This window comes from Colobus angolensis, unplaced genomic scaffold, assembly GCF_000951035.1.
Source record: "Colobus angolensis palliatus isolate OR3802 unplaced genomic scaffold, Cang.pa_1.0 Scaffold129, whole genome shotgun sequence".
Lineage (NCBI taxonomy): Eukaryota > Metazoa > Chordata > Mammalia > Primates > Cercopithecidae > Colobus > Colobus angolensis.
Genome location: NW_012114141.1, coordinates 3416357 through 3443363, shown reverse-complemented (window position 1 = coordinate 3443363; position 27007 = coordinate 3416357). Strand labels below are relative to the sequence as shown.

The 27007-nt window shown below is 41.1% G+C and overlaps 1 protein-coding gene across 1 annotated transcript in view; it reads left to right on the top strand.

Moving 5' to 3' along the window:
* RFTN1 (raftlin, lipid raft linker 1) overlaps nt 1–27007 on the top strand; it is a 203248-nt gene that overhangs the window by 58726 nt on the left and 117515 nt on the right. Inside the window, exon 3 of the mRNA XM_011933708.1 lies at nt 25650–25836. Within this exon, the coding sequence (XP_011789098.1) occupies nt 25650–25836 (187 nt within the window). The remainder of the gene's footprint in view (nt 1–25649; nt 25837–27007) is intronic.

The following is a 27007-nucleotide window of genomic DNA, read 5'->3' as shown; positions in this document are numbered from 1 at the left end:
GAGTGCCGGAATCCATTTTTCTGTGTGATCAGAACCCGGCTGCATTCCTCCTTCCTGACATTTCATCCACTCTGCTTAGAGGTCTTAAGAATTAGCTGTTCTTGGATTAAGTGCCCTTAATCAGCTCGTTTTACATTACAATGTAAAGTTTCTCTCATGTTCTGCAGAGAACTTGATTTTCATTTGCTGTCCATGATCACAGAATAGTAAGTGGATTCCCAAGAAATTTCATGAAGTGGAATGATAATGCAGAGACGGGGGTAGGTGGCGGGGGATGTGAAGCTAATTGATTAGTTTAGAATCTTCTAATTTCCATGAGGAATGGAGGAGCCCAATTTGTATTTCTTCTTCTTGGCATCGTGTTCTCACAGATTGTCTGATGTTTCATTATCATCTTGACAGAACAGCCAATGTAGAATTCTGTTGACTAGGATATCAGTTGAGTTTTTGCCATGTGCATTAATAGTCCATGATTAGATTATTTTGACTCTACTAGTTGATTATCTGAGAGCTTGAGGAGGTAAGAGGAGAGTGTCTCTGAGTTTTCAGTGCCACTGTCCTTTGAACACAGCAGACACCTCCACTCCCAATACGAATATACTGGGCTTTGAGGACCGTAAATGACTGGTGTTAATGTCCTCTCCTAACAAAACTTGTGGGCAGAATGCTTCCCTATTTAGAATTTTCCTAATCCTTACATAGAGCTGGCTTGAGTGTTTTCATCTGTCAGCACTAGTCCTTTGCCTGGTTTCAGTGTTAATTTGCACGCTTGGCATCCTAGGGTTTTGTTTTCCTGCCTCCAACCTGTTTTTAGAGTCTCTTCCCAGTGGATTCGAAAACTGGCTACTAGTGTGAGGGTTTTCACATATACACACAAAGTGGAAGTGAACAGATTATGGCTTTTGCCAAATAAGCCTCTTTGGTATTCCTCACCCCCTGAAAATAACATCATTTCTCCAAGTAATCGTTATAGAAAAACACCACAGAGCAAGTTTTCCTCACAGACACACGCCACCTAAACAAACTGCACGGATCATGCGCCGCTGTTGCTGCAGCTGTTTGCTAATCCCAACAGGGTCCAACTCCTGTGAGCAAGAAGGTGTTTATGGCCTGGAGACAAAGCCTGGCTGCAGTGGGAGGGTTGCTGGTTGCCAGACCTCATTTATCAGCCTGTTTTCCCTTACCCTTGGAAGACCTGGAATCTTCATGGGAGACATGGTGGAGAGGAGGAGGCCGGGGTTTTCCATCTTGTCTTACCCAGTAACTGGTTCTGTATTTGCTCTATCCTTTGTTTTTGTTTTTTCAGTCACGTAGTCATTTGCTAAGGATTTGTTGAATTCTAGTTATGGACTAGGCAAAAAGCTAGTTGTGAGGAGAACAAAATGAACAAGACAAAGTCCTTGCCTTCCCTGGGAGACAGGCCAGAAATGGTGAGTGCTAGATGGTGCCCTGACACAAGGAGGGAGGCCTTGGCGTGTAGGTTGAAGAAGTCTCTGCTAGGAAGAGTTGTGAAGGATGAGAAGGAGTTCTCCAAGCAGTCAGGGGATGAGGAGGAGAGGAGAAAGTAGAGATTGGTGTCTTATGTATCCATCTACCCAATTCCCCCATTCCTGCCACCATGCAGGCATTATGAATTGATTGGGAACTGTTTGCTAGTGAGCTCACCTTTGGCTTCACAGTCTTTCTCCAGACTTGGCTCCAGACAGCCTCTCACACAATCATCCTCAGACTTGAGTGAGCAAACAAATCAATGGCCCTGGTTATTGAAATGCAGGTCTGATGTAGTAGATCCAGGGATAGCCTGGGACCCGCATTCCTAATGTAAACACACTCTTCCCACCCCTCGATGATCCTGATGCAGGTGTGCTCAACAGCTGCTACTTTGCTGAGAAGTCAGCGCGGCATGGTCTCACTCTGTAGATGGACTGTGAATTGATAAGACCAATGTGGGGCAATTTGGCAATTCCAATTAAATTTTGACCCTGTAAAGATATATAAGAGTGGGTTTTTAGAAAAGCATCATTGTGATGGAAACTATTGGAAACTATGGAAATGATTCTCATTAGGAGAGCAGAGAGGTGACTAAGGAGACCTGGTTACAGTGGCAGCCTTGTCATCCAGGGAAGCTGAGATCAGGTGGAGCTCATACTCCTCATAGAGGTCTGGCATGATGCCCTGTTCACCCCTGGCTTTGACTTTTGTCTTCTGCCTTCTATTTCTGCACTGTGGGAAGGAAGTCCTGGGACACGGAGAAGGTCAATAACATGTTATTTGCATTTTGCTTGCCTTAATTAGATCACTCTCTCTTTATAAATGTCTTTGAATAACACTTTTAAAATTAAAATTGGAAAGTTGAATTTGCTTTTAAATATTTGCTTCATTTATTTTCTTGCATCATACCCTGAAATTAAGCATGTCTTGTTTATGCTGGATATTTGTAATCACTGTGTAACTATTCTTATTTTTCTGGTTCTTCCATTGTAGACTCCCTTGGCAGTAAACATGTTACACACGTTCATGCTTTTCTTCCAATTACAATTATACCACTAAATTCACCGAGGAAATAAACATTACATTTTTAAAAGACTTTCTTTTTCTTAGCTGTAATCAACCTTTGGAGGAAAACCTGAGCCCAAGAAGCTGACTATTGATGGAACTTAAACAAAAAGCAGAGCCTAGCAAGGAACACTTTGGAGGCACACAATTGTGTAGAAGCAAGGAGGCAGCACTTGTTGGTTTTTAGGATCAACAAGTTTTTTAGGATCAACAACATTTTGTTCTGATCTCACTGTACTCACTTGCTGCAGTACTGTGGTATAGTAGAAAAAGCATAGGATTGAGATCTGAGGGCATTTTCTATAGTCCTGGTGCTGCTATGTTTCTTTAACCAATTGTTTAATCCCTCTGGACATCATTTTATGATCTATAGAATGAGAACATTAGCTTAGTTAATTAGGGAGACTTCATAGTTTAGTCAGAATCAACTGTTAGTGGCTCTGCGGGCTTGGGAAAGTTACTCAACTTCTCTGATCCAGAGTTTTCTCATCTTTAAAATGGAAGTAATAATAGTACATAGCTGAGAGATTCAGAATTAAGCCAGGATGCTTGTAAAGCATATAAAACAATGTGTGGTGGACAACATATGTCCAGTGGAAGCTAGCTATCATTGTTACTGTTGTTAATATTATTTCCATAATACTTCTATCTTCATCATCATCCTCCTCATTCTCATTTTAAGGGCTTTTTCCGCTGTAAAATACATTGAAACCATTGCTCAAAAAAGGAGATTAAAAAGCAGCATTTAAATTCTAAAACACTAAGTGCAAAAGAACTTGATAGAGAAGAATGACTTGTGACATTGTCACATAACAGTTGACTGTCTTGAGCCTGACTTGATTGCATTTCTCCACTCCCGGTGATCTCTCAATCCAGTGGGTGTCTCCGTTCCTCATCTTACTGAAGGGCCTGGCAACACTGACTGCTCCTTCACTGTCACAGTCAAGACCATAATTGGTCAGTAAATGAAAAAGGTTGGTTGGAACAGGGAATTATTTTTTAAAAGTATATATTGTAAACATTTTATTTTAGCTTAAATCACAAAAACTGATTGTGTTTTCACAATGAATTCATTGAAAACATACATTCATCTGCCCATCGTTAGGTGCAGAACTGTGGGCTTTGACAGTATTTCTGCTGACTAGATCTGCGTTATCTTTTGGCATAAACCTATGATACAGCAGCTAAGCGTTTCAATCAACATTGTGAAGATGAAGGGAGACCTTAGATGTGTACAAAATATCTGAGTGTAACCCCGCACATTTTAAAATTACTTTTCCCTTCCCCTTCTGTTATATCCTTACCTTCATCTACCTTGGCAGCTATTTTTTTTACGGTTTTCTTTAGAATCTTTGGTTTCTTAGGAACAACTCTCATTCACTGTTTGTACAGTGGTTCCCCCTTATCCTTGGTTTCATTTTCTGTGGTTTTGGTTAACTGTGATCAACCATGGTTCCAAAATATGAAATGAAAAATTCTAGAAATAATACGTAAGTTTTCAATTGCTCACTCTTCTGAGCAGCATGGTGAAATCTCTGTTCCATGCCATTCCACTCTATTCCTCCCAGAACGTGGATCGTCTCCTTGTCCTGTGTATCCATGCTGTCCTTAATACCTACCCGTTAACTCACTGGCCACTCAGCTATCAGTTCCACTGTCTTGGGATTGAACTGCTTGTGTTCAAGTCACCCTTATTTTACTCAACAGTGGCCCCAAAGCACAAGGCTAGTGATGCTGGCAATTCAGATATGCCAGAATGAAACTGTAAAGTGCTTCCTTTAAGTGAGAAAGAAAAAAACTCATATGCTGAAGTTGCTAAGATCTACAGTAAGAATGAATCTTCCATCTGTGAAATTGTGAGGAAGGGAAAAAAAATCTTGCTAGTAGTTTTGCTGTCACACCTCAGGCTGCAAAAGTTATGGCCATAGTGCATGACAAGTGCTTAGTGAAGATGAAAAAGGCATTAAATTTATAGGTGGAAGACATGAAGAGAAATGTGCTCTGATTGGCAGCAATCAGGTTCTTTACTATCTGTGGTTTCAGGCATATCCCCTGTGGAGAAGAGGAGACCACTCTATTTCAGTTTGTATTCATATAATATTTGATCAGGCTTCTTCATTATAACCAGTGCAACTGGCCTAAACAGGATTGAGACTACACCTAGCCAGCTGTTGGTTAGCCCACAACCCAGCTAGTGAAACAGAAAGTCATGGATGTACTGGAGACCTATTAGACTTCATGTCCAGCGTACAGGGGCATCTGCCGTGTGTCCTGGAAGGAATGAAGGGCTTTGGGGGATCTGGCACGGTGGGTAAGGGGAGGTCACTGGCGAGCCGTTCTGCTGTTCCGTCTTCCCTTGGCTTCTAGGACAGCACTCTTCTGCTTTGCTTCTTGCCTCTTGGGCTGCTCCTCTGCCCCCTTTGCAGATCTGCCCATCTGCGCTCGGCCACTAAATATTGAGAGAGTGATAATTCTTGGTTGGAGACCTGCTCTTCTGTCTGCATGTTCTCTCATAAGGAAAGTTTATCCAAGCCCCTGACCTTAGTGAACATTTATGCACGGGTACACGAGCCTCAGTTTTCTATCCCCAATCCAGAGTTCTCCTTCTGAGTTGAAGATCCTATATTAATGGCCTGACTTAATGTTTCCTCTGGGATGTCACAGAGGCCCTTTAGTCAACATGACCAAAACCAAGTGGTGAAAGTCACCACCATCTGCTCAGGTCCATGCAAACCAAAGACCTAGGAGCTGTCTTTGCCGTCCTCTCCCTCATCTCCCAGCCATCGCTTTGGCTTTGTTTTCTTATGATGGGGGAAAAAAAAAAAGAAAAGAAAGAAAGAGACTTGAGAACAGGGTCTGATGAAAAGGTAAGAGAAGGCAAAATAACACCTTCTCTGATGCGTGTGAAACAGATACTAGGTTAGTTTTATAGCGTTTCTTAAACTAACTGCTTTAATCCTGGGTTAGGAGTACCTGTCCTGCCTCAGGAGCCGTTAGAGACAGGAGGTAGAAACAGGCCAAGGCCTACCTAGTGTTGTTTGATGAAGCTAATTTGCCTGTGGAAGCCACCTGAGGGAGCACAGACATGGGAGACATGTTAACCTGAACAGGATGCTGGTGGACTTCAGGTCATGCAGCATCATGGTGCAGTGGGAGAGCCCTTGGACAGGCCTCAGGTTCTCACCCTGCCTTCCTTCCTTCTGTGAGGCCACCACCTCTGTGTGCCTGAAAGTGGCCAGACACTATCTCTTCAGCCTTCCCTTTCAATGCCATAGCTAAGGATAGACATTTAGGGCTTATTTTTTCATTTTAAATGTTTTGCCTGAAATGCTCCCAGACAGAGCTGCAGGCAAGACAGGCCTAAGGTGGGAGGACAATTTAAGATGTGAGCCCTTGTTCTGGCAGTTAGTAGAGGAAATTAAAAATTGTGGGTTAGGAAGGAAAGTGGAGAAGCTGACATTTTATGACTCTTTCAGAGAAATATTTTCTGTTTGCACATTTAATTTTACAAATTGGGATGGATTTGAGACAGCGTGGAGAATGGTCAGGATGGGGGTGACAAGTCTTCTGCCTTTGCTTTGTGTGCTGTGTCCTAAATGTATTCCTGCCACAATTCCACCTCTTTCCCCTGCTGCACCTCCCTGGGGCCTCCTGCACCCTACCTTCTGCTGCTTCCTGGTCACTTCTAGAGATGGGGCTGTTGTCCAGAACCAGCTCTCTAGGCTTCTGCAGTTCCACTGCAGACATGCCCTGCCCTTTCCTCCTCATGCCCCTTTCCATAAGTACTTCAGCAGCCTGTAGTGGAGTTCGGTGCAAGTCAGAGGCAGCAGTCTGTCAACATGGCTTTTGCCTCATTGATTTTTCTGAGTCTTGATGTTCTAGACCATTTTTGGCTCACATTCAGAAATGGCTGAGAAGTTAAAGTCAGGTGTGAAACCTGAAGAATATTGATGCAGAGCTGGAGTGATTTCAAGACACAAGAATCAAGTCGTGGACATGACAGTCTGTCACTCTTAGTAACAATGTGTGAGGTGATTAGGGTTATGAATAATGGTGATAACAACAATGATTTTAGCAGCTCCCATGTATGGGGGAGTTACCATTTCCAGGCGCAGTTCTAGTACTTTATGTGCATTATCTCAATCCTCATAGCAGCCCGATGAGAAAGGTGTTATTGTTATCCTCTGTAGACAAAAAATGAGGCCCATTAGCATTCAGAATTCATCCAAAGTCATATGGCTAGTAAGGGATGGCACTGAAATTTGAACCCAGGTAATCTGGCCCCAGATCAGGAACTGGAGCCAATACACCACCCATCTGCCTGAGCCAGATTTGGTGAATAATCAACTTTCTCTCCTATAATTCAATTCCAGATTTCTGTTCTTTATTTGCCTAATAGGATCTGCATAATTTAGAACTAAGATAAAGTGCACTCTGGTTAAAACAAAGTAGTAATCCTACTCACTTCTTATGAATTTGTGGGGATTTCAGATATCATGAAACCTTCCCACTCCACTCCCCAAGGAACCAGACCAGAAAGAACAGGAAGGCGAAAGCTATGTTAAGTTGAAACATTAATACCACACGGATACATTTTATTAAGTGTGTGAGGGAGACATTGCCGTTCTGGAGCATAACATAAATCATCTAGAAAATTCAGTACAAAGCATTTCCAAGGACTCAACACAACCAACTGGAGGGCCTACTGTCTATTGATATTTCTGCTATGAATAATCTCTGTGGGATGCCGGCTGGCTGCTCGCCTCCAGCAGTTATTTCTAGTTTTGCTAGAGCAGTGATTCGCAGCCTGTAATCCCCGCATGGGGTGAGATGTGTGACTCAGGAGGATGTTTGGGGCCTGCCAACGGGGCAGAAGAAGATCGGGAACGCAGTGGCTTCTGAGAGGTAAACACTTTAGAAGCCGTGTGATTGTGTTACTAGAGATTCTTGAAGAGCAGGCATTTAAGGGACACAGGGAGCAACCCATCAAACATGAAGGCAGTAAAAAGTTGTACTTTTTTTCCTCCAATTTGGAATAGCGACAGTTACAAAAAAAAAAAACCCAAAGATTTAGTGTGCCTCAAGGAAGGTTACTCTTTTGACCCCACATTGTAAGGGTTGTGACAGCTTGTCCCCATTCCTTGGTGTTACGAATTTATTTTGGGAAAAAGAAGTGACCTCAACTTGTAGCTGTAGGTAAAGAATGTTGAAAAAGGAATTAAATTGGCACCTCCATAAAAGTCAACAAGGGATCATGTTTTTTTTTGGACTGTAAGAAAATGCATCTGTTTAAAACAAAAGGTTCTAGAACAGGACAGTGCAATAGAAATACAATATGACTTGTGAATGCCATTGAAAAATTTTCTAGTAACCACACTAAAAAATAAAAACAGGCAAGTTAATATTCAGATATATTTTATTTAATCCAATATCTTAGACAATTTATCATTTCAATATGGAATCAATAAAAAATTATTATTGGGAGACATCTTTTTTTTCCAAGTCTTTGAAACCCTCTGTGTATTTATACTTTGGGCACATCTCAGTCACACTGGCCACATTTCAGATGCTCAATAGCCACACGTGGCTGGTGGCTCCCTGGGTGGAAGGGAGGAAGAAAAGCAAAAAGAAAGAAAAGAAGGAGAGAGGAAGAGAGGGAAGAAATAATATATTAGAGAAAATCTAAAGATTCCTTATAAGCACATAAATGCCTCATACGCAACCTCAAAGGCCAAACTTCTCCATGGTCCATCTCAGTAAATGATCACTAGCAAGTCCAGAAAGTACATTCCTTTGCCTGATTAAAAATCTTTCTTTCCTTTCTTGTGCCAACTGTTAATAGATTGTATTTTTCTTCTGGGTGTAATTAGAAATGATTTTCACCTGATTGCTTCATTGTATTAGTCTGAAGAGCATCCCCCTGACCATTGGCTGTCACCTAATTGTTTACTTGATCTCATTCTCAAACTTTTCTCCTTTTCACTGGAATGCCTGAGAAGGCAGCTGGGAGTTACATGTGCACGTGCGCCCAAACACCATTAGGGACTCTGTTTTTTTTAATGGGAACCAAAATGCCGCTGAAAAGCAGACTCCCAAGGCATCCTAAATGCCATCTCTTACATAGGCACAAAATAGACCAGAGAGTGCTGATGTCGATTTTGCATGCAAATTGGTTAATGGAGCCAGAGCTGCTCAACTTGTGTGTATGATTTTCTATTTCCATGCACCAATTTGGGAGTTTACGCAGGAAGGTGGTAATCCTTCATGCAAAGTGAAAATGCAGGTGTGGGAGCCTGTTTTAGAGCACAAGGACTGTCTGGTCCTGTTCTCATTTGACTGAATTTTGTTGACTCTTTTGTGATGTCATAAGACAGAGGAGTATGATTGTTAAAATGCGTTTACAATGCATAGAACTTTGTGTAGACTTAGTGAATGGTTATGTGACTGCACTGCTGAATATATGGTGTGTCTACACTACAGGGAGGAAAAGGAGAATCCACTGATAGGAATTTGCTGATGTGTCTTTGGGTGGTGTCTTTGAACAAATGAGTGGGCTTCTTTTGTGGAGAGAAGTTGTGCCAAGCCCCCAGAGTGTGGAATTTATTCTGTCATAAGCCTCTTGAAACTGGTCTTGCATGTGGTCTTTATGCTTTCCAACAGTTTCCATAATTCATCATTTTATATTATTCAGAAACTTTGGAAAATGCACCTAAGACTTTATTGATAAACCAGTGTGAAATTTTGTTACAGAGTTGAGACCTTGATGATAACTCAGGAGAAAAAAGAAATGACCCCGTTTCTTGTGTAGATACCAAACTCAAGTGTGCGCATACCCTCAGGTATCATACTTCTTGGGAAATCTCTTATTTTCCATTTTCTGCTGTTTGGAGTTGAGATTTCCAGTCACTTTCTTGTAGATAACCATGGTCTTTGTCCTGTTATTATTTGGTCATCTTTACAAAGTGAAATTTTTACATTCTTCCTTTGCTTTTGTTGTCATATCAACCTTTGATTTTCCCAGTGGCATGTTTTTGAATTATCCCAACTCAGCAGCTTCTTTTTTCTTCCTGTTGCTTTTGTAACTCCTGCTCACACTAGCAGGGACAGAGAAGGGTAGTTGGTGACCTGAAAGTGAGGTGTCCCTTCTGCTTGTTGGAGGTGGACTGAGAGAGAAGGCTGATGAAGATTTCCTGGAGATAGATGGTGGTGATGGTTGCATGACAATGTGAATTTCCCTAATGAAACTTAAAATTGTTAGAATAATAAGGTTGATGTTAGGCATATTTTACCACGGTTTTTTTAAAAAAGGTTTCTAGGTTTCCTCTGAGCTTTACACTGGTTGGCTCTTTTCCAGGACTCATTATAGTTCTTTCATCTTGGCCTTGTGGCTAATCTGCTTTAGGGCCCAGGGAGTATGGGGACCCCAGAGTTCACCATCCACCAGAGTGACTGCAGGTAGCAGTTTGCATTGGATTTTCTTTGATGGAGAGAGTGCTACTGCAGTCCTGACATGGACTGTGGCCTTATCAGAGGAGAATTTCTTCATTTAATGATGGCTACTAGTGAGCCTTCTCCAGGCACTCTTGGGTTGGCCAGCTTGTTGGTGAATAAATTCAGCATGGGTTCTGGCCTGGTGGAACTTATTTAGTAGGGAAGACAGGAAAAAAATAAAAAACTTCAATGAACAATTTGTAGAGTTAAAAGTTGTGATAGATGCTATGAAACAAATGATTGGTAATTAATGATACAGAACAGAGCTGTCCAATGGAAATATACTTTGAGCCACATATGTAAGTTTAAACTTTTTAAAAGCCACATTTTTAAAAGGTAAAAAGAAACACATGAAATTAATATCAATATATTTTATTTAACCTTAATATATCCAAAGTATTGTTGTTTCAGTGTTATTAATATAAAAAACTTCTTACTTAGATATTTTACATTCTCTTTTTCATGCTAAGTCTTTGAAATTGGTTGAACATTTTATTCTTATAGCACATTCATTCAGACTAGCCACATTTTGAGTGCTCAATAGCCACATGTCTTGGATAGCACAGGTAGAGAGAGCTGTGTGTGTTTGTGTGTGTGTCAGAGAGAGAGAGAGAGAGAGGGAAAGAATGGCAACAGACAGAGTGAGGGGAAGAGAGAGAGAGAGGAAGAGAGATAGTTTTATGCATGAAGGATGGGGACTCATCTTTGGATGGTGTGGATAAAGAAAGCCTCCCTATCCCTATCCGGCCACCGCACTCCAGCCCGGGTGACAGAGCGAGACTCCATCTCAAAAAAAAAAGAAAGCCTCCCTGTATCTCCTTTTTGTCTCGCTCTCTTTCTCTCTCTTTTTCTCTTCCTTGAATTTGTTAGGCCCATGAAGTTTAGAGGATGACTCTGGCCCTGACTTTGGTGGTTGAAACACTTAATGGTGTTATTCCATTGTCATTGTCCTCTTATACAGTTCTGTCTCATTAACATTATTTCTGTTATTTTGAAATGAAACCATGAAAGTAAGTTATTGAAAAAACAGTTGATCTCTACTTGCCCCAGCCCCAGTCCCCAACCCCCTGATTTAATAATGTTAACCTCCAAGTGGGTCTCCTTCTACAGCTTCCCTGTACCAGCTGCGTACCTAGACACATTTACAGGGGTTCAGTTTGGTTTTCTAACAATGAGCACATAGAATATGTGTGTCACTCTGCCTCATGTTTTTCTCAGTCTGTGCTGGATACTCTTCCAGGTCAAAGCTATGGATCCAACTCATTTTCAGTTTTTCTACTTAGTAGTCTAATATGGATGAGCTGTAGTGTCTTAGCAGTTCTACTGCTGATGAATGGTATTGCCTGGATGTGGGGAATTAAAATGGTGCTTGGTTGTTTCAGACTTGAAAAATCCGCCATGGCTCTTCTTGTTCTGAAAGACTTGGTAGCCTGCCTGGGTCCTAGTTCGACTTTTCAGATAGTGGGTAGGTGGGAATATACGTGGGCTGTGAGGGGCTCTGTGGACTCAAGGGTCAAAGTGTGTTTGCAGCCTCAGCACCTGCTACCCATCAAAGGCGCTCCTTTGGTGGGATCCTCTGCCTTCAACACACCTGTCTGAGAAGGTATCAGAGCAATCATACTCTTAGTTGAATCTGAGACTCCTCAAAAGTGCCTTGTAAAGATGCATTATTTTTCTTATATGTTTTCTCTAAGAGCTTGGCTGCAACAGCATTGTTTTCGGTACTGTTTACCTCTGCATAGTAAGTCCTCACTTAACATTGTCAGTAGGTTCTTGGAAACTGCAACTGTAAGTGAAACAGTGTATAATGAAACCAGTTTTACCATAGGCTAATTGAGGAAATCAAGAGTTAAATTCCTATGGCATATTTCTGGCCACAAAAACATTACCAAACTTCTCCATAAACACCAAAGCATCTCTAATACTAAACATGGAAATAAATGTGAGCTGTACATACAGTTAAGAAAGATTAATAAAAACAAGTAAGATAATGACTTACCCAATTTTTGGTAAAACAGTGAGTGATGGTGGTTGTAGTGGTGGTGGGTTAAATCAAGGAATAAATGTCTGCAAAGTGAAACTTGTAAGGAGCACTTCTTTCCAACACGAAGTTCAAAAACAATAACAAATTTGGTGGGCTCGCCAAGTTCTTTCATTCCACATTGTTTATTGTTGTGCATCTGTGTGATTATCATGGACTTTACACATTTTCATTTACAATTATTTGTATTCATTCCTTTATTCATTTTCCAGCTCACTTATTCCAGTTCAGGGTCTTGGGTGGCCGGAGCCTGTCCCAGCAGCTCAGGATGCAAGGCAGGCACCAGCCCTAGACAGGATGCCATTCCATTGCAGGACGACTCTCACACACACCCTCACACTCGCTCAAACTGGGGCAGTGTAGACATGCCTGTTTACCTAACGTGCACATCTTTGGGATGTGGGAGGAAGCCGCAGTGCCTGGAAAAAACCCATAAGGACATGGAGAAATTAAGTCTTGAGATTTTATAATAGAAAATCCATACAGGATTTCTATGACAAATCATTTTACATTGTAAATACAGTAGTTTAATTTTTATATTGTTTGTACATATTCATTAGTGGTTAGTCTTTGATGCCATCAGCATAATGTACTCTCAAAATCAGGAGAACTACCAAGAATGTCAGCTATCATATTCATTAGGAAAATGGCTTAAAACATCATAATTTGCTTTCTTCTGACTCACAAAAAGCTCTTCTTGGATTTGGTATGGATGAGTTTGGTTACCGATTCTGAATAATTGGTGATCCTTTGTGTCTTCTCTAACAAAAGTACTTTTAAATGTATGAAATATTTTATTAATACTCGAGGCTCCATTTCTAGCTGGTTGCTTTTAATATTTGAGTACCCACTAGTAAACCTAAGCATCAGGGGACCTGGTGTTTCTTAAAAAGGCTTCTTGATGTATCTTAGCCTGTGTCTTCTCTGACAAAATGTACTGGTGAGATGAGCAATAATGCTATCTTCTGGGTTTTATTAATGGATACACTCAATGGAAATTGTTGAGGCAGTCTCCTTACAAATACCTGGACACTGAATTTTTACGGTACAGTGGTGTGTGTGTGTGTGTGTGTGTAATTCATTGACTATGTGTGATTCTCTGAAATGACAAGCAAACCAATAACAATCTAACTCTCCCTGCCCTCCCATTGTCACCACAGCCTGATGCTTTAACAGTCATTTGTGGTCTGGTGTCTGGTAACTTAATTCATTTGATGAGGCATCTGTCGCTTTGCCAGTTACTCCCTAATTGACCTGCAGAATCTTAGGTTTATATAAACTTGAAGAAGTTCTTTTAGTCTTACTGAGATTTCCCTGTGTGTTCATCCATGGTTTAATTAAGTTATTAAGAATAGTGTTTCAGAACTCAGCTCAATAGCAAAAATACAAATAACCCAACTTGAAAAATGGGCAGAGGGCCTGAATAGACATATCTCCTAAGGAGATATAAAAGTGGCCCACACATATATGAAAGGATGCTTATTAACGTCACTAAACGTCAGAGAAATGCAAATCAAAACCACAGTGAGATATCAGCTCACACCTGTTAGAATGGCTACTATCAAAAATACAAGAGATAAGAAGTGCTAGTGAGGATGTGGAGAATAAGAGAACCCTTGCACTCTGTTGGTGGGAATGTAAACTAGCACAGCCATTATGGAAAACAATACGGAGGTTCATCAAAAATTAAAAATAGAGATATCATATGATCTAGCAATCCCATTACTGGGTATTTCTCCAAAGGAAATGAAATCAGTATGTTGAAGAGATATCTGTGCTCCATGCAGCATTATTCACAATAGCCAGGATATGGAAACAAACCTACATGTCCATCAGTAGATGACTGGATAAATAAACTATGGTATATATACACAATGGAATATTATTCAGTCTTTAAAAAGAAGATGATCCTCCATTTACAACAGCATGGGTGAATCTAGAGGACATTCTGCTAAGTGAAGTAAGCCAGACACAGAAGGAAAAATACTACATAATCTCGCATATATGTGCAATCTTAAACTAAAAATCAAATACACAGAAACAGAGAGTAGAACTGTAGTTTAGGGGGTCAGGGAGATGGGGAGATGTCGGTCAAAGGTACAAAGTTGCAGTTATGTATGATAAGTAAATCTAGAGATCTAATGTACAACACTATAGCTAATAGCATCGTATACTGGAAATCTGCCCAGAGAATAGATTTTAGGTACTCTTACCACACAAAAAAAAGAAAACTAACTGTGTGAGATGATGGTTATGTTGGTTTTCTTAACTGTAGTCATCATCTGAGCTAAGTACATGTACATCAAAGCATCATGTTGTACACTTTAAATATACACAACAAAAATCAATTAAAATTTAAAAAAAGAATAGTTCTTTTGTGAAAGCATGTTGGCGATTGCTAGGGCTTGGGGAGAGAGGGGAATGGGAAGAGTAACTGCGTAATGGACTTGGGGTTTCCTTTGAGGGTGATAAAAATGTTTCAGAACCTATAGATAGAGTTTATGGTTATGCAACATCATGAATGTACTAAATGCCACCAAATTGTTCACTTTAAAATGATTAATTTTATGTTATGGAAATTTCACTTCAAATTTTTAAAATAGTATTTTAATGATGTGGTCTCTTGAGCCTGGATATGTGTGTGTGTGTGTGTGTGTTTTTTTAAGTTGCAGAAACATGAATTTGTTTAATGAGAAAATGACAGAAGTCTAAATTTTTAAAGCCCTGGAACAAACATTTTAACTTATTCCACAGATTTAGAAGTGACGTACACAGAAGACATGGCTTTGTCTTCTGCAAACATTATTTTAAAAATTGGACTCCTATTTCCTACCCATACAATAAAAAGTCCTGCATCGAAAAGTGATGGATTTTAGTGTTTTGCTAAATTGGATCTACTGCAAAGCCCAGGCAGATTGATGTTATAGCACCAGCAGTCTTGAAGGAACTTTTTTGAAAAGAGAGACTTGGTTGAGCAGTGTCATTATCAGCTTCACCTGTGAGGGAAATTTCCCGAGGGAGACGGCGTCTGTCTCATGTTGCACTCCTTCGTATTGACAGATCCATTAGCAAATGTAATTAGAAAAGCAAAGTTGGACTTTGAATAATTAGGTTAAAGTCACAAATGATTTCTGGGCAAAATAATAGAAGCTGTTGCAGTTCAGCCTGCTGTTTCCTGCTTTACAGAGCTGAGTGAAATGAGCAGTTGCTGTATGCAGTGGTTTCTTTCTTGTGTTGGAGGCTGATACTTTCCCAATAATAAAGTTTGAAATAGCAAAGACCTCACTTTGGTCCTTTGCAAATGTCTGAAGGGCTTCGTTTCCAGGGAATAAATGGGGCTGCAGAATGTTTTTGCTAAACAAAACATAGTCATAGCAAAAACAAAATTTACTTTATCCCAGGAGTGTTAAGAAATGTGTGGTTTTGTGGATTATGTTTTTTTCTCTGTTTTCATTCCTTTCTTTTCCTTTTTTTTTTTTTTTTTGTTCTTGGAATAATGGTTTATTTATTTATATGGAATTATTTTCTGAAAGAAAAACAAAACACTTATTTCAAAAGACGTTTGGACTCTCATGCCACCCAAAATACCTTTTCAGCAGTAGTTTCTATATTTTGATTTTAGAAAAGTCTGTTATTGGTAATAGAGTCCAGAATAAAAAAAAGATTTCCCAAAGATTCAAAATGCAATCATGTGAGTCTAAACTTTTCGTTCATCTCAGTGCCAATACAGAAAAAAGAGGAATTAGGAAATAGAGGCCAGTGTCAAATACCTGCAGATGTGTCCTTGAAGCTTTTGATGTACTTTGTGATGATATGGGAATGAACAGAATGGCATCCTCCTCCGTGCATGATGACTGATGCTCACACTGTGCCTGGACAGTGCCAGGGTCAGTGATAGGAAGGAGTGCAGGGCATCCATCCCCCATCTTTATCAAATGCCCCCATCCATACTCTGCAGGCTGCCAGGTCTTGGCTTTGGCCATATGGGATTGAAAATAAAATTATAATTACTTGCCACATTTGAAGATTAGGAAGATTAAGATTTCAGACTTCTTGAAAGTAAGAGTGAGAAGTTCTGACACCATTGGGCCCACTTGCCTATTAGCAGCAACCAGGCAAGAAGGACAAGATGCTGCCCCCTTGGGCAAGATGGGGCCTAGGTGTTCATTGCTGTCCCCCTGGCTTGTGTCTCTTGTTTACTTATTTCCCTGGCCCGCAGATGTCTCTGTTACTGGCATTGGGATCTGCACCAAGCCCTCGGTGCAGTAAGGAGATGAGACTCTGCCCCTGCCCAGGCTGGGGAGAAGCCAGGAGAGAACTGTCCTTTGCACTGCAGCAGGACAAAGCCCTGGTATGGGATGAAGATGGGCAGGAGTTCAAGACCAGCCTGGCCAACATGGTGAAACCCTGTCTCTACTAAAAATACAAAAATTAGTGGGGCATGTTGGCGCACACCTCTAATCCCAGCTACTCAAGGGGCTGAGGCAGGAGGATCACTTGAGTCCAGAAGGCGGAGGTTTCAGTGAGCCAAGATTATGGCAGTGTGGGAGCACGTGGGTGTCCTTCCCAGATAAGGCGAGTGGGATCACTATAGATAGACTACAGAACCTGATGGATAAGAAAGTGGAGAAAAAGGTGTGGTCAGCCCTCACGGCAGCAGCCCACTCTGAGTAGGCCGGCATTTTCTCTTTTTGGAGGTAACGGTGGCTAAGACAGCTTCACCAGTGTCCCTTGTCTTCAGACTATGAAGTTATAATTAGACATTTTAACTTATTTAACTACATGAGACAGTTCATGTAGTTCAGCCTTATAGTCAGGTCCTGGTCAAAGGCCAGGCAGCCAAAGTAACTTCAGAGTAACTCACGCCGTTTCCTTGTAGCTCTCCTCTAGGATGAAGGAGACCCATCATCCTCAGTGATACTTAAAACATTCGTTTTCTCTCCCACCACTGGGCAGGCCTCTCTTCCCTGGAACTCCTCTGAAAAGCTCCCCACACTGCCCCGGAGGACAGTTAACCAGAATCCCTAGTGCCTGGGCAGGCAGAAGGCCGGAACCCTCGGGCAGCAGTAATGTTTCTCCCGCCCACTGGCAGCGGGTATCTTCCAGCCTGTCCTTCCTCACTGCAGCCACCCACACATGCCATGTGGGTGTTCCTTATTCCAATTCTAGCTCTGCTTTGGGGGAACTCTTTCAGTGAACATTGAAAACATTTGTTATATTATCCAATGTTACTTTTCAGTTAGAAACTGGTACCTTAGCCTCCAAATTGAAATACTAAAATTACTGCATTTTAAAGTTGAAAGCGCCTTTTGCAATTGCCCATTCAAAGTCTTCATTTTGTAAATGAGGGTCCCAAGAGATGGGGAGGGAGCTATATAGCTTGCCCAAGGTTACATAATTTGTAAATGAAATCAGGCAACTATTACAAAACAAAATAGTGGAGAGGTTACTCTGATAAGTAGGGTGAGAAAGAGACCAACAGGCTACAATTGGTATGTCCATCCAAATGGAGAAACCATTCCTTTGTTTATTTGCCTAGGAGCAACACTGGGGAATTGGTCACTTTGTAAGAACTGTGTTTTCTTTTGTATTTTTAAGGTTAGGGTTCAAATAGAAGCATGAGATTAAGGCCTTTAATCATACTTACCAATAGGAGCCTTTTTTTTTTTATTGCTTTAAGATCATTGAGATTCATTTTTATTTGTTTCTTTTAACCATGAAGCTGAACTTACTTTGACAGCATGCATACGAAAAATTAAAGCCATAAAATTGCTTAGCTTTGACAGGAGATACATCTTTAGATTTGAAGATAAAAATTTAAAAGGTATTATGTTTTATTCAGGAAGCATTTAAATATAAAGTGGTTGATTGACTAACATTTTTAGTGCACTGATTTGGGAGCATGGAGGTTAAGGGGTGTGGGTGGGGATGGGGAAGGATTTCATGGCCCCACATCACGTGGTCATCCCATCCCAGGATGACCAGTCCTCCCATTGGCCACAGCCAGCGCCACCGCCCGTGATTGTTTTGTGCTCTGTAGATTACACGCACGTAATCCCACTTGATCCTCACAGTGATGCTATGATGGAAGACAAGTTGATGTTGTTATCAACATTTCATACAAAGAAATTGAGTGTTCACATGCCTGGGGTTAGCAGGCAGTGAGGAGAGCAGCTGGTATAGAACCCTGTCTTTTTTTTTTTTGTCTGAGACAGAGGTCTTAGTCTGTCTCCCAGGCTGGAGTGCAGTGGTGTGATTTCAGCTCACTGCAACCTCCGCCTCCTGGACTCAAGTGATCCTCCCGCCTCAGCCCCCAGAGTAGCCGGGACTATAGGCGCACGCCAACATGCACAGCTAATTTTTGTATTTTTGGTAGAGACAGAGTTTCACCATGTTGGCCAGGCTGGTCTTGAACTCCTGCTCTCAAGTGAACTACCCGCCTCAGCCTCCCAAAGTGCTGCGATTACAAGTGTGAGCCACCATGCCCAGCAAGAACCCTGTCTTCTAAACATATTAACTACTTTTATTTTTTATTTTAGCGTGGTGCATAAGAGGAAGCAAATATATTAATTATCAAACTCTCAAGGTTTATTTTATTATAGCAGGAAGAGTTTGAAAAATTTGAAACGTTTAAAGAATATTGAACTGTAGAGACTGGCTGAGTTTGAGGGCTCATATTCGATGCCTCACAGATGCTGTTTGTATATAGTTTTATCAAAGAAGAGGGATCTTGGTGCTGGATAGTAGTTTTAGGTTTGATTGACAACGTGCGGTTGCCCTCCATAAAGGCTTACACTCCTACCAAAAGTCCATTCAGTTTTTCAAATAAAACAGTGTCTCCGCCACATGTGGTTTTGCCCTTTTGGTTCAGCAGCCTTGTAATCTGTTGACAGCAGATGAAACCTGCCCCTGATTTCCATAAGGTCCACACCCAGCATTTGCAGGATCTGGGACAAGAGGACGAAAGATCTTGGGCTGGGCCAGGATTAGGGGAGGGGAGTGAGGCAACATTTTATAATAAATAAAGACAGGATTAGTGACAGTACTGTGCGAGCTGTATTGTGGCTTAAGGTGAAAGGAAAAAACACTGATCCTAACCTTTATTATTTATTTATTTATTTATAAGGTAACTCTGTCACTCCAGGCTGGAGTGCAGTGGTGCAATCTCAGCTCATTGCATCCTCGACCTCTCTGGGCTCAAGTGATCCTCCCATCTCAGCCTCCCTAGTAACTGGCCCTACAGGCACATGCCACCACACTCAGCTAATTTTTGTATTTTTTTGTACACATGGAGTTTTGCCGTATTGCCTGGGCTCAGGCGATTCTCCTGCCTCGGCCTCCCACAAGTGCTGGGATTACAGGCATGAGCTACTGGCACTCAGCCTGATCTTATCTTTATCAAAAATTTTGATATGTTGTTCATCATTAATTTTTTGCCCTGATTATTATTTTATCAGATATTACATTAAATATTTATTTATCTTGAATATTGAGCTTTTGGTGCTCCTTTAAAGTTTGTACCTGTGGTGAGTTATCTCCTCACTTGCCTCCTCTTAGCTCTTAGTCTCTGCCCTGCCTTGGGCCTGGGAGTGCACACAAAAGGGCACCATCCACCCTCCCTGCAGACTGAGGAGTAAGTCTGCATGGCCCCCAGATTGGGCCCAGGGCTGGCAAGGCAGGGGATTCTAGGGGCTGGGCTATGTGAAGCTGGGTGCTGGTCACAGGTTTTCTTGCCTGTGGAGAATAGAGTGGGTGGAGGAGGGCCAAGGAGGTGAAACTCTTTGGGGCAGTCGAACTCCCTGGGGAGCTTGTGAGCCACAGATGGCTCAGATTCTGATTCTGTAAGTCTAGGGTAGGACCCAAGCTTTCTCATTTCTTGGTGTTTTTTTTTTTTTTTTTTTTTTGAGATGGAGTCTTGCGCTGTCACCCAGGTTGGAGTACCGTGGTGCCATCTCGGCTCACTGCAACCTCCGCCTCCCAGATTCAAGCGATTCTCCTGCCTCAGCCTCCCGAGTAGCTGGGACTACAGGCATGTGCCACCACACCTGGCTAATTTTTGTATTTTTAGTAGAGACGGGGTTTCACCGTGTTAGCTAGGATGGTCTTGATCTCCTGACCTTATGATCCGCCCGCCTCGGTTTCCCAAAGTGCTAAGATTACAGGTGTGAGCCACCGCGCCTGGGTAAGTTTTCTCATTTCTAACAAGTTCCCAAGTGCTGCTGGACCAGGGTGTGTACTTTGAGGACCCTTGCTCTAAAGCAGCAGTTCCCACCCTTTTTGGCGCCAGGGACTGGTTTATGGAAGGGGGTTTTTCCGCAGATAGGGTTGGGCGGGGCAGGGATTTTGGGATGATTCAAGTGCATTACATTTACTGTACACTTTATTTCTATTATTATTACATTATAATATATATTGAAATAATTATACAACTCACCATAATGCAGACTCAGTGCGAGCCCTGAGCTTGTTTTCCTGCAACTAGACGGTCCCATCTAGAGGTGATGGGAGACAGTGACAGATCATCAGGCATTAGATTCTCATAAGGAGATCTTATAGATCGCTCATATGTGCAGTTCACAATAGGGTTCACTCTCCTAAGAGAATCTAAAACCTCTGTTGATCTGACAGGAAGCAGAGCTCAGGTGATAATGCTCGCTCACCTCCTGCTGTGCAGCCTCTAGTATGGACAGCCCCTAGTACCCGTCCGTGGCCCCAGGCTTGGGGACCCCTGCTGTAACAAGGTTTAGAGCAGGGGTCCCTCTTGCCTGCATCTAAGAAGCTGCTTGTGAGACTCCTTGACAGGTTTCCGTGCACGGGGAATATGGAGAGGCTTGGGATTCTTTACCATACTTACCTTTGGATTTGTTTATCTAGCAGCATATCCTGAATGTACCTTTCAGGAGAAAGATTGCATACTTTTCTGCTTTCCTGACCAGTCCTACATTTGTCACTCTTATTAATAGAGCCTTCTCCAGGATGCTGAATGCTTGTGTTAGAGTCAATTATTGCTATAGATTTTTTTTCCTGTAAATTTCTTGCATGATGTATGGAAATGAGAGTTACAGTATCTGATGTTAGGTGGTTCTTAAGTACCCCTAGGTTTTGTTTTAAATTTGTTTTTAAAAAGAGGACATTGACTGGGCACGGTGTCTCATGCCTGTAATCCCAGCACTTTAGGGAGAGGCTGAGGTGGGTCGACCGAGATCATCCTGGCCAACATGGTGAAACCCGTCTCTACTAAAATTACAAAAATTAGCTAGGCATGCTGGCATGTGCCTGAGTCCAGCTACTCAGGAGGCTGAGGCAGGAGAATCACTTGAACCTGGGAGGCGGAGGTTGCAGTGAGCCAAGATCGTGCCACTGCACTCCAGCCTGGGCCAAAGAGGGAGACTGTCTCAAAAAAAAAAAAAGAAACCCCCCCCCCAAAAAAAAACAGTACGTTAAGCCCCAGGCAGGAAGATCGTTTAAAACCAGGAGTTTGTGACCAGCCTGGGCAGCATGGCAAGACCCTGTCTCTACAAGAAATTTAAAAATTAGGTGGACATGCCGGCATGTGCCTGTAGTCCCAGCAACTCTGGAGGCTGAGGGAATAGAAGGATCGCTTGAGCCCAGGAGATTAAGGCTGCAGGGAGCTGTGATCGTACCACTTTACTCCAGCCTGGGTGACAGAACGAGACTCTGTCTCAAAATAAATAGAGAAGAATAAATTTAAGAAAAATTAGAAAATTTAAAAAGCACATTATTTTTAAGGTACATTAAAAACTTTTTAATAATATTGTTTTTATATACAAAGAGAAAAATAAAAATGACTCATAAGCCTTCCACCCAAATGACTCCTGTTGGTGGTAATGGGATCAAAAGTATAAAATACAGTAAAAACGACTTTCTACCCTTTCCTCCCTACTCTAGTCCCTCTCTTCAATGCTGATGTTTTTGTGATTTCTTCCAGGAAAAAAAAAAGATTTTTATTTATATCTGTCCATCCTTCTAATATTATTTACACAAGAGTGACCATACCATTAACACTGTTAGGCACCTTTTTTTTTTTTTTTTCACTTAGCAATGTATCTTGGACTCATTTCTGTATCAGCACATAGCAGATTTACTCTAATCTTCTTAATGGTTCCTAGGATTAATCACTGGGGTATTCCAGTGTTTAACTAGTCCTGCAATTAAGATTGCTGTTAGAGCAACCCAGTAGTAAATATCTTTGTCCATATATCTTGAAAGACATTTGTGAGTCCAGTCATAGAAGTACTACCAGTAGTGGGGTTGCTGAACAAAAAGTGTGTGCATTTTTAGTTTTGAAGGCCAATAGCATCCTGCCCTCAAGAAAGGTTCACTGCCACCACGATGAGGGCCATGCATGTTTCCCCAACATCCTTGCACGCAGTGACTATCACAGAAGTGAAAAAGGAAAACATATTATTCCAATAGCAATAAAATATAGAATAACTAGGAATAAACCTGATAAATATGTACTATCTGTGTGAAAAAACTTTAGTATGCTCCAGAGGGACCCAAAGGAAGACTTGAACAAATCAAAATTTTGCCAGTTTCTTGCATGGGAACTTGCAGCATGGTGAAAATACTCATTCTCAGTTAAGCAATGATTTGAATGTGACCCAATAAAAATACTCACAAGCTTTTTTTAGTGGAGGAAGGGGAATTTACTGAGCTGATTTTTAAAGATCATTTAGAAAAACAAATTAGGAAGATTCAAAATATAAATAGGAATATAGGAAGATTTGACAAATAGTTTAAGCAGATATTAAAACACAATACGAAATTAAAATTATTTAAACTAGGGTTTTATACAAATAGATTCATGGATCACAGTCATAAACTGATATTTGAGAATATAATGAATGACAAGTGGCATATGATATATGATATATGGCATCTCAAATCAATGAGAAAACATGGATAAACCCCTGTGGTGGGGGGGGGAGTTAAATTTCATACTGCACACTTTACGTGGGATAAATGCCAAATCGATAAAAGATTTATATGCAAAAAATGAAATATGTATTATGAGAATTCACAAGAGAATTGTTTTATAATCCCAGGTCTTTCTATTATGACATAAAACTCGGAAGCCACTGAAAGCAAGATTGGTAAATTCAGCTTCATTTAAAAAGTTTTTCATGGAATCACTTGAACCCAGGAGGCAGAGTTCGCAGTGAGCAGGGATAGCGCCACTGCACTCCAGCCTGGGCAACAGAGCAAGACTTCATCTAAAAAAAAAAAAAAAAAGTTTTTCATGGCAAAACCCACCATATGCAAAGTCAAAAGGCAAGCACCAAATTGGGGACAGATAAATAAAAACTAAATTTCCTAATATGTAAAGAGTTCTTACAAACCAATAGAAAAACGTCCAATGACCCAATAGGACACCAGGTAAAGATAACGGACAGAGAGTTCACAGACAAGGAAACACAGCATTTAAATATGAAATGTTTAATAAGAAAAAAATACAAATTACATAATAAGAGAAATATAAGTTACCATCTCACAGGGATCTTTTTTTTCCACTGAGAATAGCCAGAGTATGGGAAAAGAAACAACTGTATACATCACTGATAGCAGATAAATCCATACTACTTACTCTATGGAGGAAATGTAGCACTTGCTGAAAAAAATTACAATGCACACATATATATGAGTGTGATATATATATATATTTACACCTCTGATTATTTATTTATTTTTTTATTTTTTGTGGGTACATAGTAGGTGTATGTATTTACAGCGTACATGAGATGTTTTGATGCAGGCATACAATGCATATATTTTTAACCCAGCAATTCCACATCTAGGAATTTATTTTTTATATGTACTATAAGCACACACACATGAAATCATGTAGGAATGATATTTTTCACTAAAAGATTACTTACAAAAGCAGAAATTTGCATACTCCATGGTATATCACACAATGGATCTGTAGAAAAGAATGAGAAAGAACTCTGTGTAGTGCTATGAAATGGTCTCTAAGAAAAGTATACTGTTTTGTTTTGTTGTTTATTTGTTTGTTGAGACAGGGTTTAGCTCTTGTTGCTCAGGCTGGAGTGCAGTGGCGCAATCTTGGCTCACTGCAACCTCTGCCTCCTGGGTTCAAGAGATTCTTCGGCCTCAGCCTCCTGAGTAGCTGGGATTACAGGCATGCACCACCACACTCAACTAATTTTTTGTATTTTTAGTAGAGATGAGGTTTCATTATGTTGGCCAGGCTGGTCTCAAACTCCTGACCTCAAGTGATCCGTCCGCTTTGGCCTCCCAAAGTGCAGGGATTATAGGTGTGAGCCACCGCCCCTGGCTGAAAAGTATACTGTTAATTGATAAAAATTGATTTTAAAAAGCTAGGTGTTTAATGTTATGCTGACATTTGTGTAGAAGAGGAGGGAAATATATCGACCTATTTACTTTTGTATGAATTATTTGATTGTTAATGCATATACACACAAACAGATAATACTGATTGCCTCTAAGGAAATAAATGTAGGAAGCAGAGGATAGGCTAGGATGTAGACTTTTCACTGAATACACATTTGTACCTTTTGACTTTTGAACCTTATTTGCCCTTCTCAAAAATAAGTAAATTAAAAATCCAAATTTTAAAATAATTCAATAGGTAAAAATATTCCTGGTTTTGACTTGTGTAATTCTAATGCTGAATTAGAGTATCTTTTCAAATATTGGTTAGCCTTTTACATTTTTAAGGCAATTGCCTATTCATATATTTTGCCCATTTAAACATTATTTTGGGGTCGGAGGGGGGGTTTCACAAATTAAGGAAATTAGCCCTTTGTCTTAAGGGTCACAGAAATTTTGTTCCAGTTTGTCTTTTGACTTTGTTTATACTGCTTTTTGCCACCTAGTATTTTTATATTTGCTCAATGTATTTTTCTTCTTTTCCCTTCCTTTCTTTCTTTATTTCTGTATTGTTGTGTTGTTTTTTATTGTTTTGTTTTGTTTTAGAGGGTGGGAATGACTTTTTCGTTGTGATCAGTGAGAAGACAACTCTAGACCTAAGACATTCCATTATTATTTTATTTCATTTCATTTTTGAGACAACGTCTTGCTCTGTTGCCCAGGCTAGAGTGCAGTGGCCCGATCATGGCTCACTGCAAACCTCCCCGTTTCCGGCTGAAGCGATCTTCCCACCTCAGCCTCCTGGGTAGCCAGGACCACAAGCACTGGCTAATTTTGAGGGTTTTTTTCTTTTTTTTTTTTTTTTAGAGATCAGGTTTCACCATGTTGCCTAGGCTGGTCTCAAACTTCTGGGCTCAAGTGATCTATCTGCCTCGGCCTCGCAGAGTGCTGGGATTATAGGCCTGAGCCACCACGCCTGGCCGACATCCAATTATTAATGCCTTTGGGTGATTTGGAAAATGACAGGCTGCTTATAAAGTCTGTTTGAAGACAGTAAAAACTGGGACAAACTCATTTTAGCAGTGACCTAGAGGATCCTCCCCGAGGGGAAGGGAAGCGGGGCTTGGTCAGGGCTGGGTGGGCGATGTGGTGGGTTTCTGATGAGCCTCTCCTCTCTCCACTCCAGCGGAGCTCCCTGCGTCTTCAGCGGTGAGGCTGGCCTCCCTGCGTGACCTGCCCGCCCAGCTCCTGGAGCTGTACCAGCAGGGCTTCTCTCTGGCAGCCCTGCACCCCTTCGTGCAGCCCACCCATGAGCGGGAGAAGACGCCCCTGGAGCACATTTTTAGAGCCATCCTGATCAAGAAAACCGACAGGTAAGGCTCCATGGGTGAACGGGTAGCATCCTGTTGTGGCTAAGGTATGCTGAATAGAGGAGGGGAAGTGAGAGGATGGGGTTGGGGGTTGAAATTTGCATGCTGTCCTCAGGGCCTCAGCCCTCAGACAAGTAAGGCAAAAAGTTAGACAACCAGAGAGGTTTCCTAGCATCCTGCCATGAAAAGCAAATGCATGTCCAACTGCAAGTAGAGAGTTCCATTTTGCATTCTTTCTCTCTTTTAACTCACTGGATTAAACTCAGCTAGAAAAATGTCTCCTTAGGAGAAGTATACACCCAGAATGATGCAGCCAGTAAAAGTGCAATACTCTTAAACTGAAAGGCATGGCCGGAAAACACAATGATTTTGTTTAGAGGCTATATACAAACTTAATGGCTTCCCCCAAAGTCTAGAAATACTTGAACATTTCGCGCCTACCATAAATTCTGTCAATCGCTTGACAGTCAAAAAAATACAAAAAGTAAACACCGCCTAAATAAAATGCTATAATTGGTTTGGTCTTGATTTAGATTTTCAGGGCTTGGGGATGTTTTTCCGATTGGCTTGCCTGGTTGAATGTTTATGCCTATATTTCAATTGAGCCTAATTAAGAAAAAAGAAGTGGAGTTAGTCTTTCAAAAGGAACAATATTAATTTTGTTTTTCTTAAAAAAAAACAATGAGGGTGGGATGGAGAGAGCAGTATGTTTTTCCTGCTTTCATAAAAATTAAAATTAAAATGAAGTCTGGGAAAGGAAATCAAATTTGTCTTTTGGCCAACTATCATAGAAGGAATGACAGCATGTGCCACATTTTTAAAAGGGAGTGCAGAGCAGCTCCTCCTTGTTCTTTCTTTTTAAAGTCACTTTGCAGGTAGACAAAGCATTTGGCTGGTGTGCTCACAAGGGACAGCTGTGAGGCATGAGGTTGCGTGACTAAGAGTGACTCCTCTTTCCTTTCCTTTCCTGTATTTCTTCATGGTTGATCAAGCTCTGGGGCTCTTAGACTATATCAACACACATTAGAATTTGAAGTGAAAGGTGGTGCATGTTTTTGCTCAAACCCAGAATTCACACATTTTTGGGCAGGGCGAGACTTTTCTCAATGTCTGCCTTTTGTGTGTATTTCTCTCTCTCTCCGTCTTTCTCTCTCTCTCTCTCTTCCCACCCGCC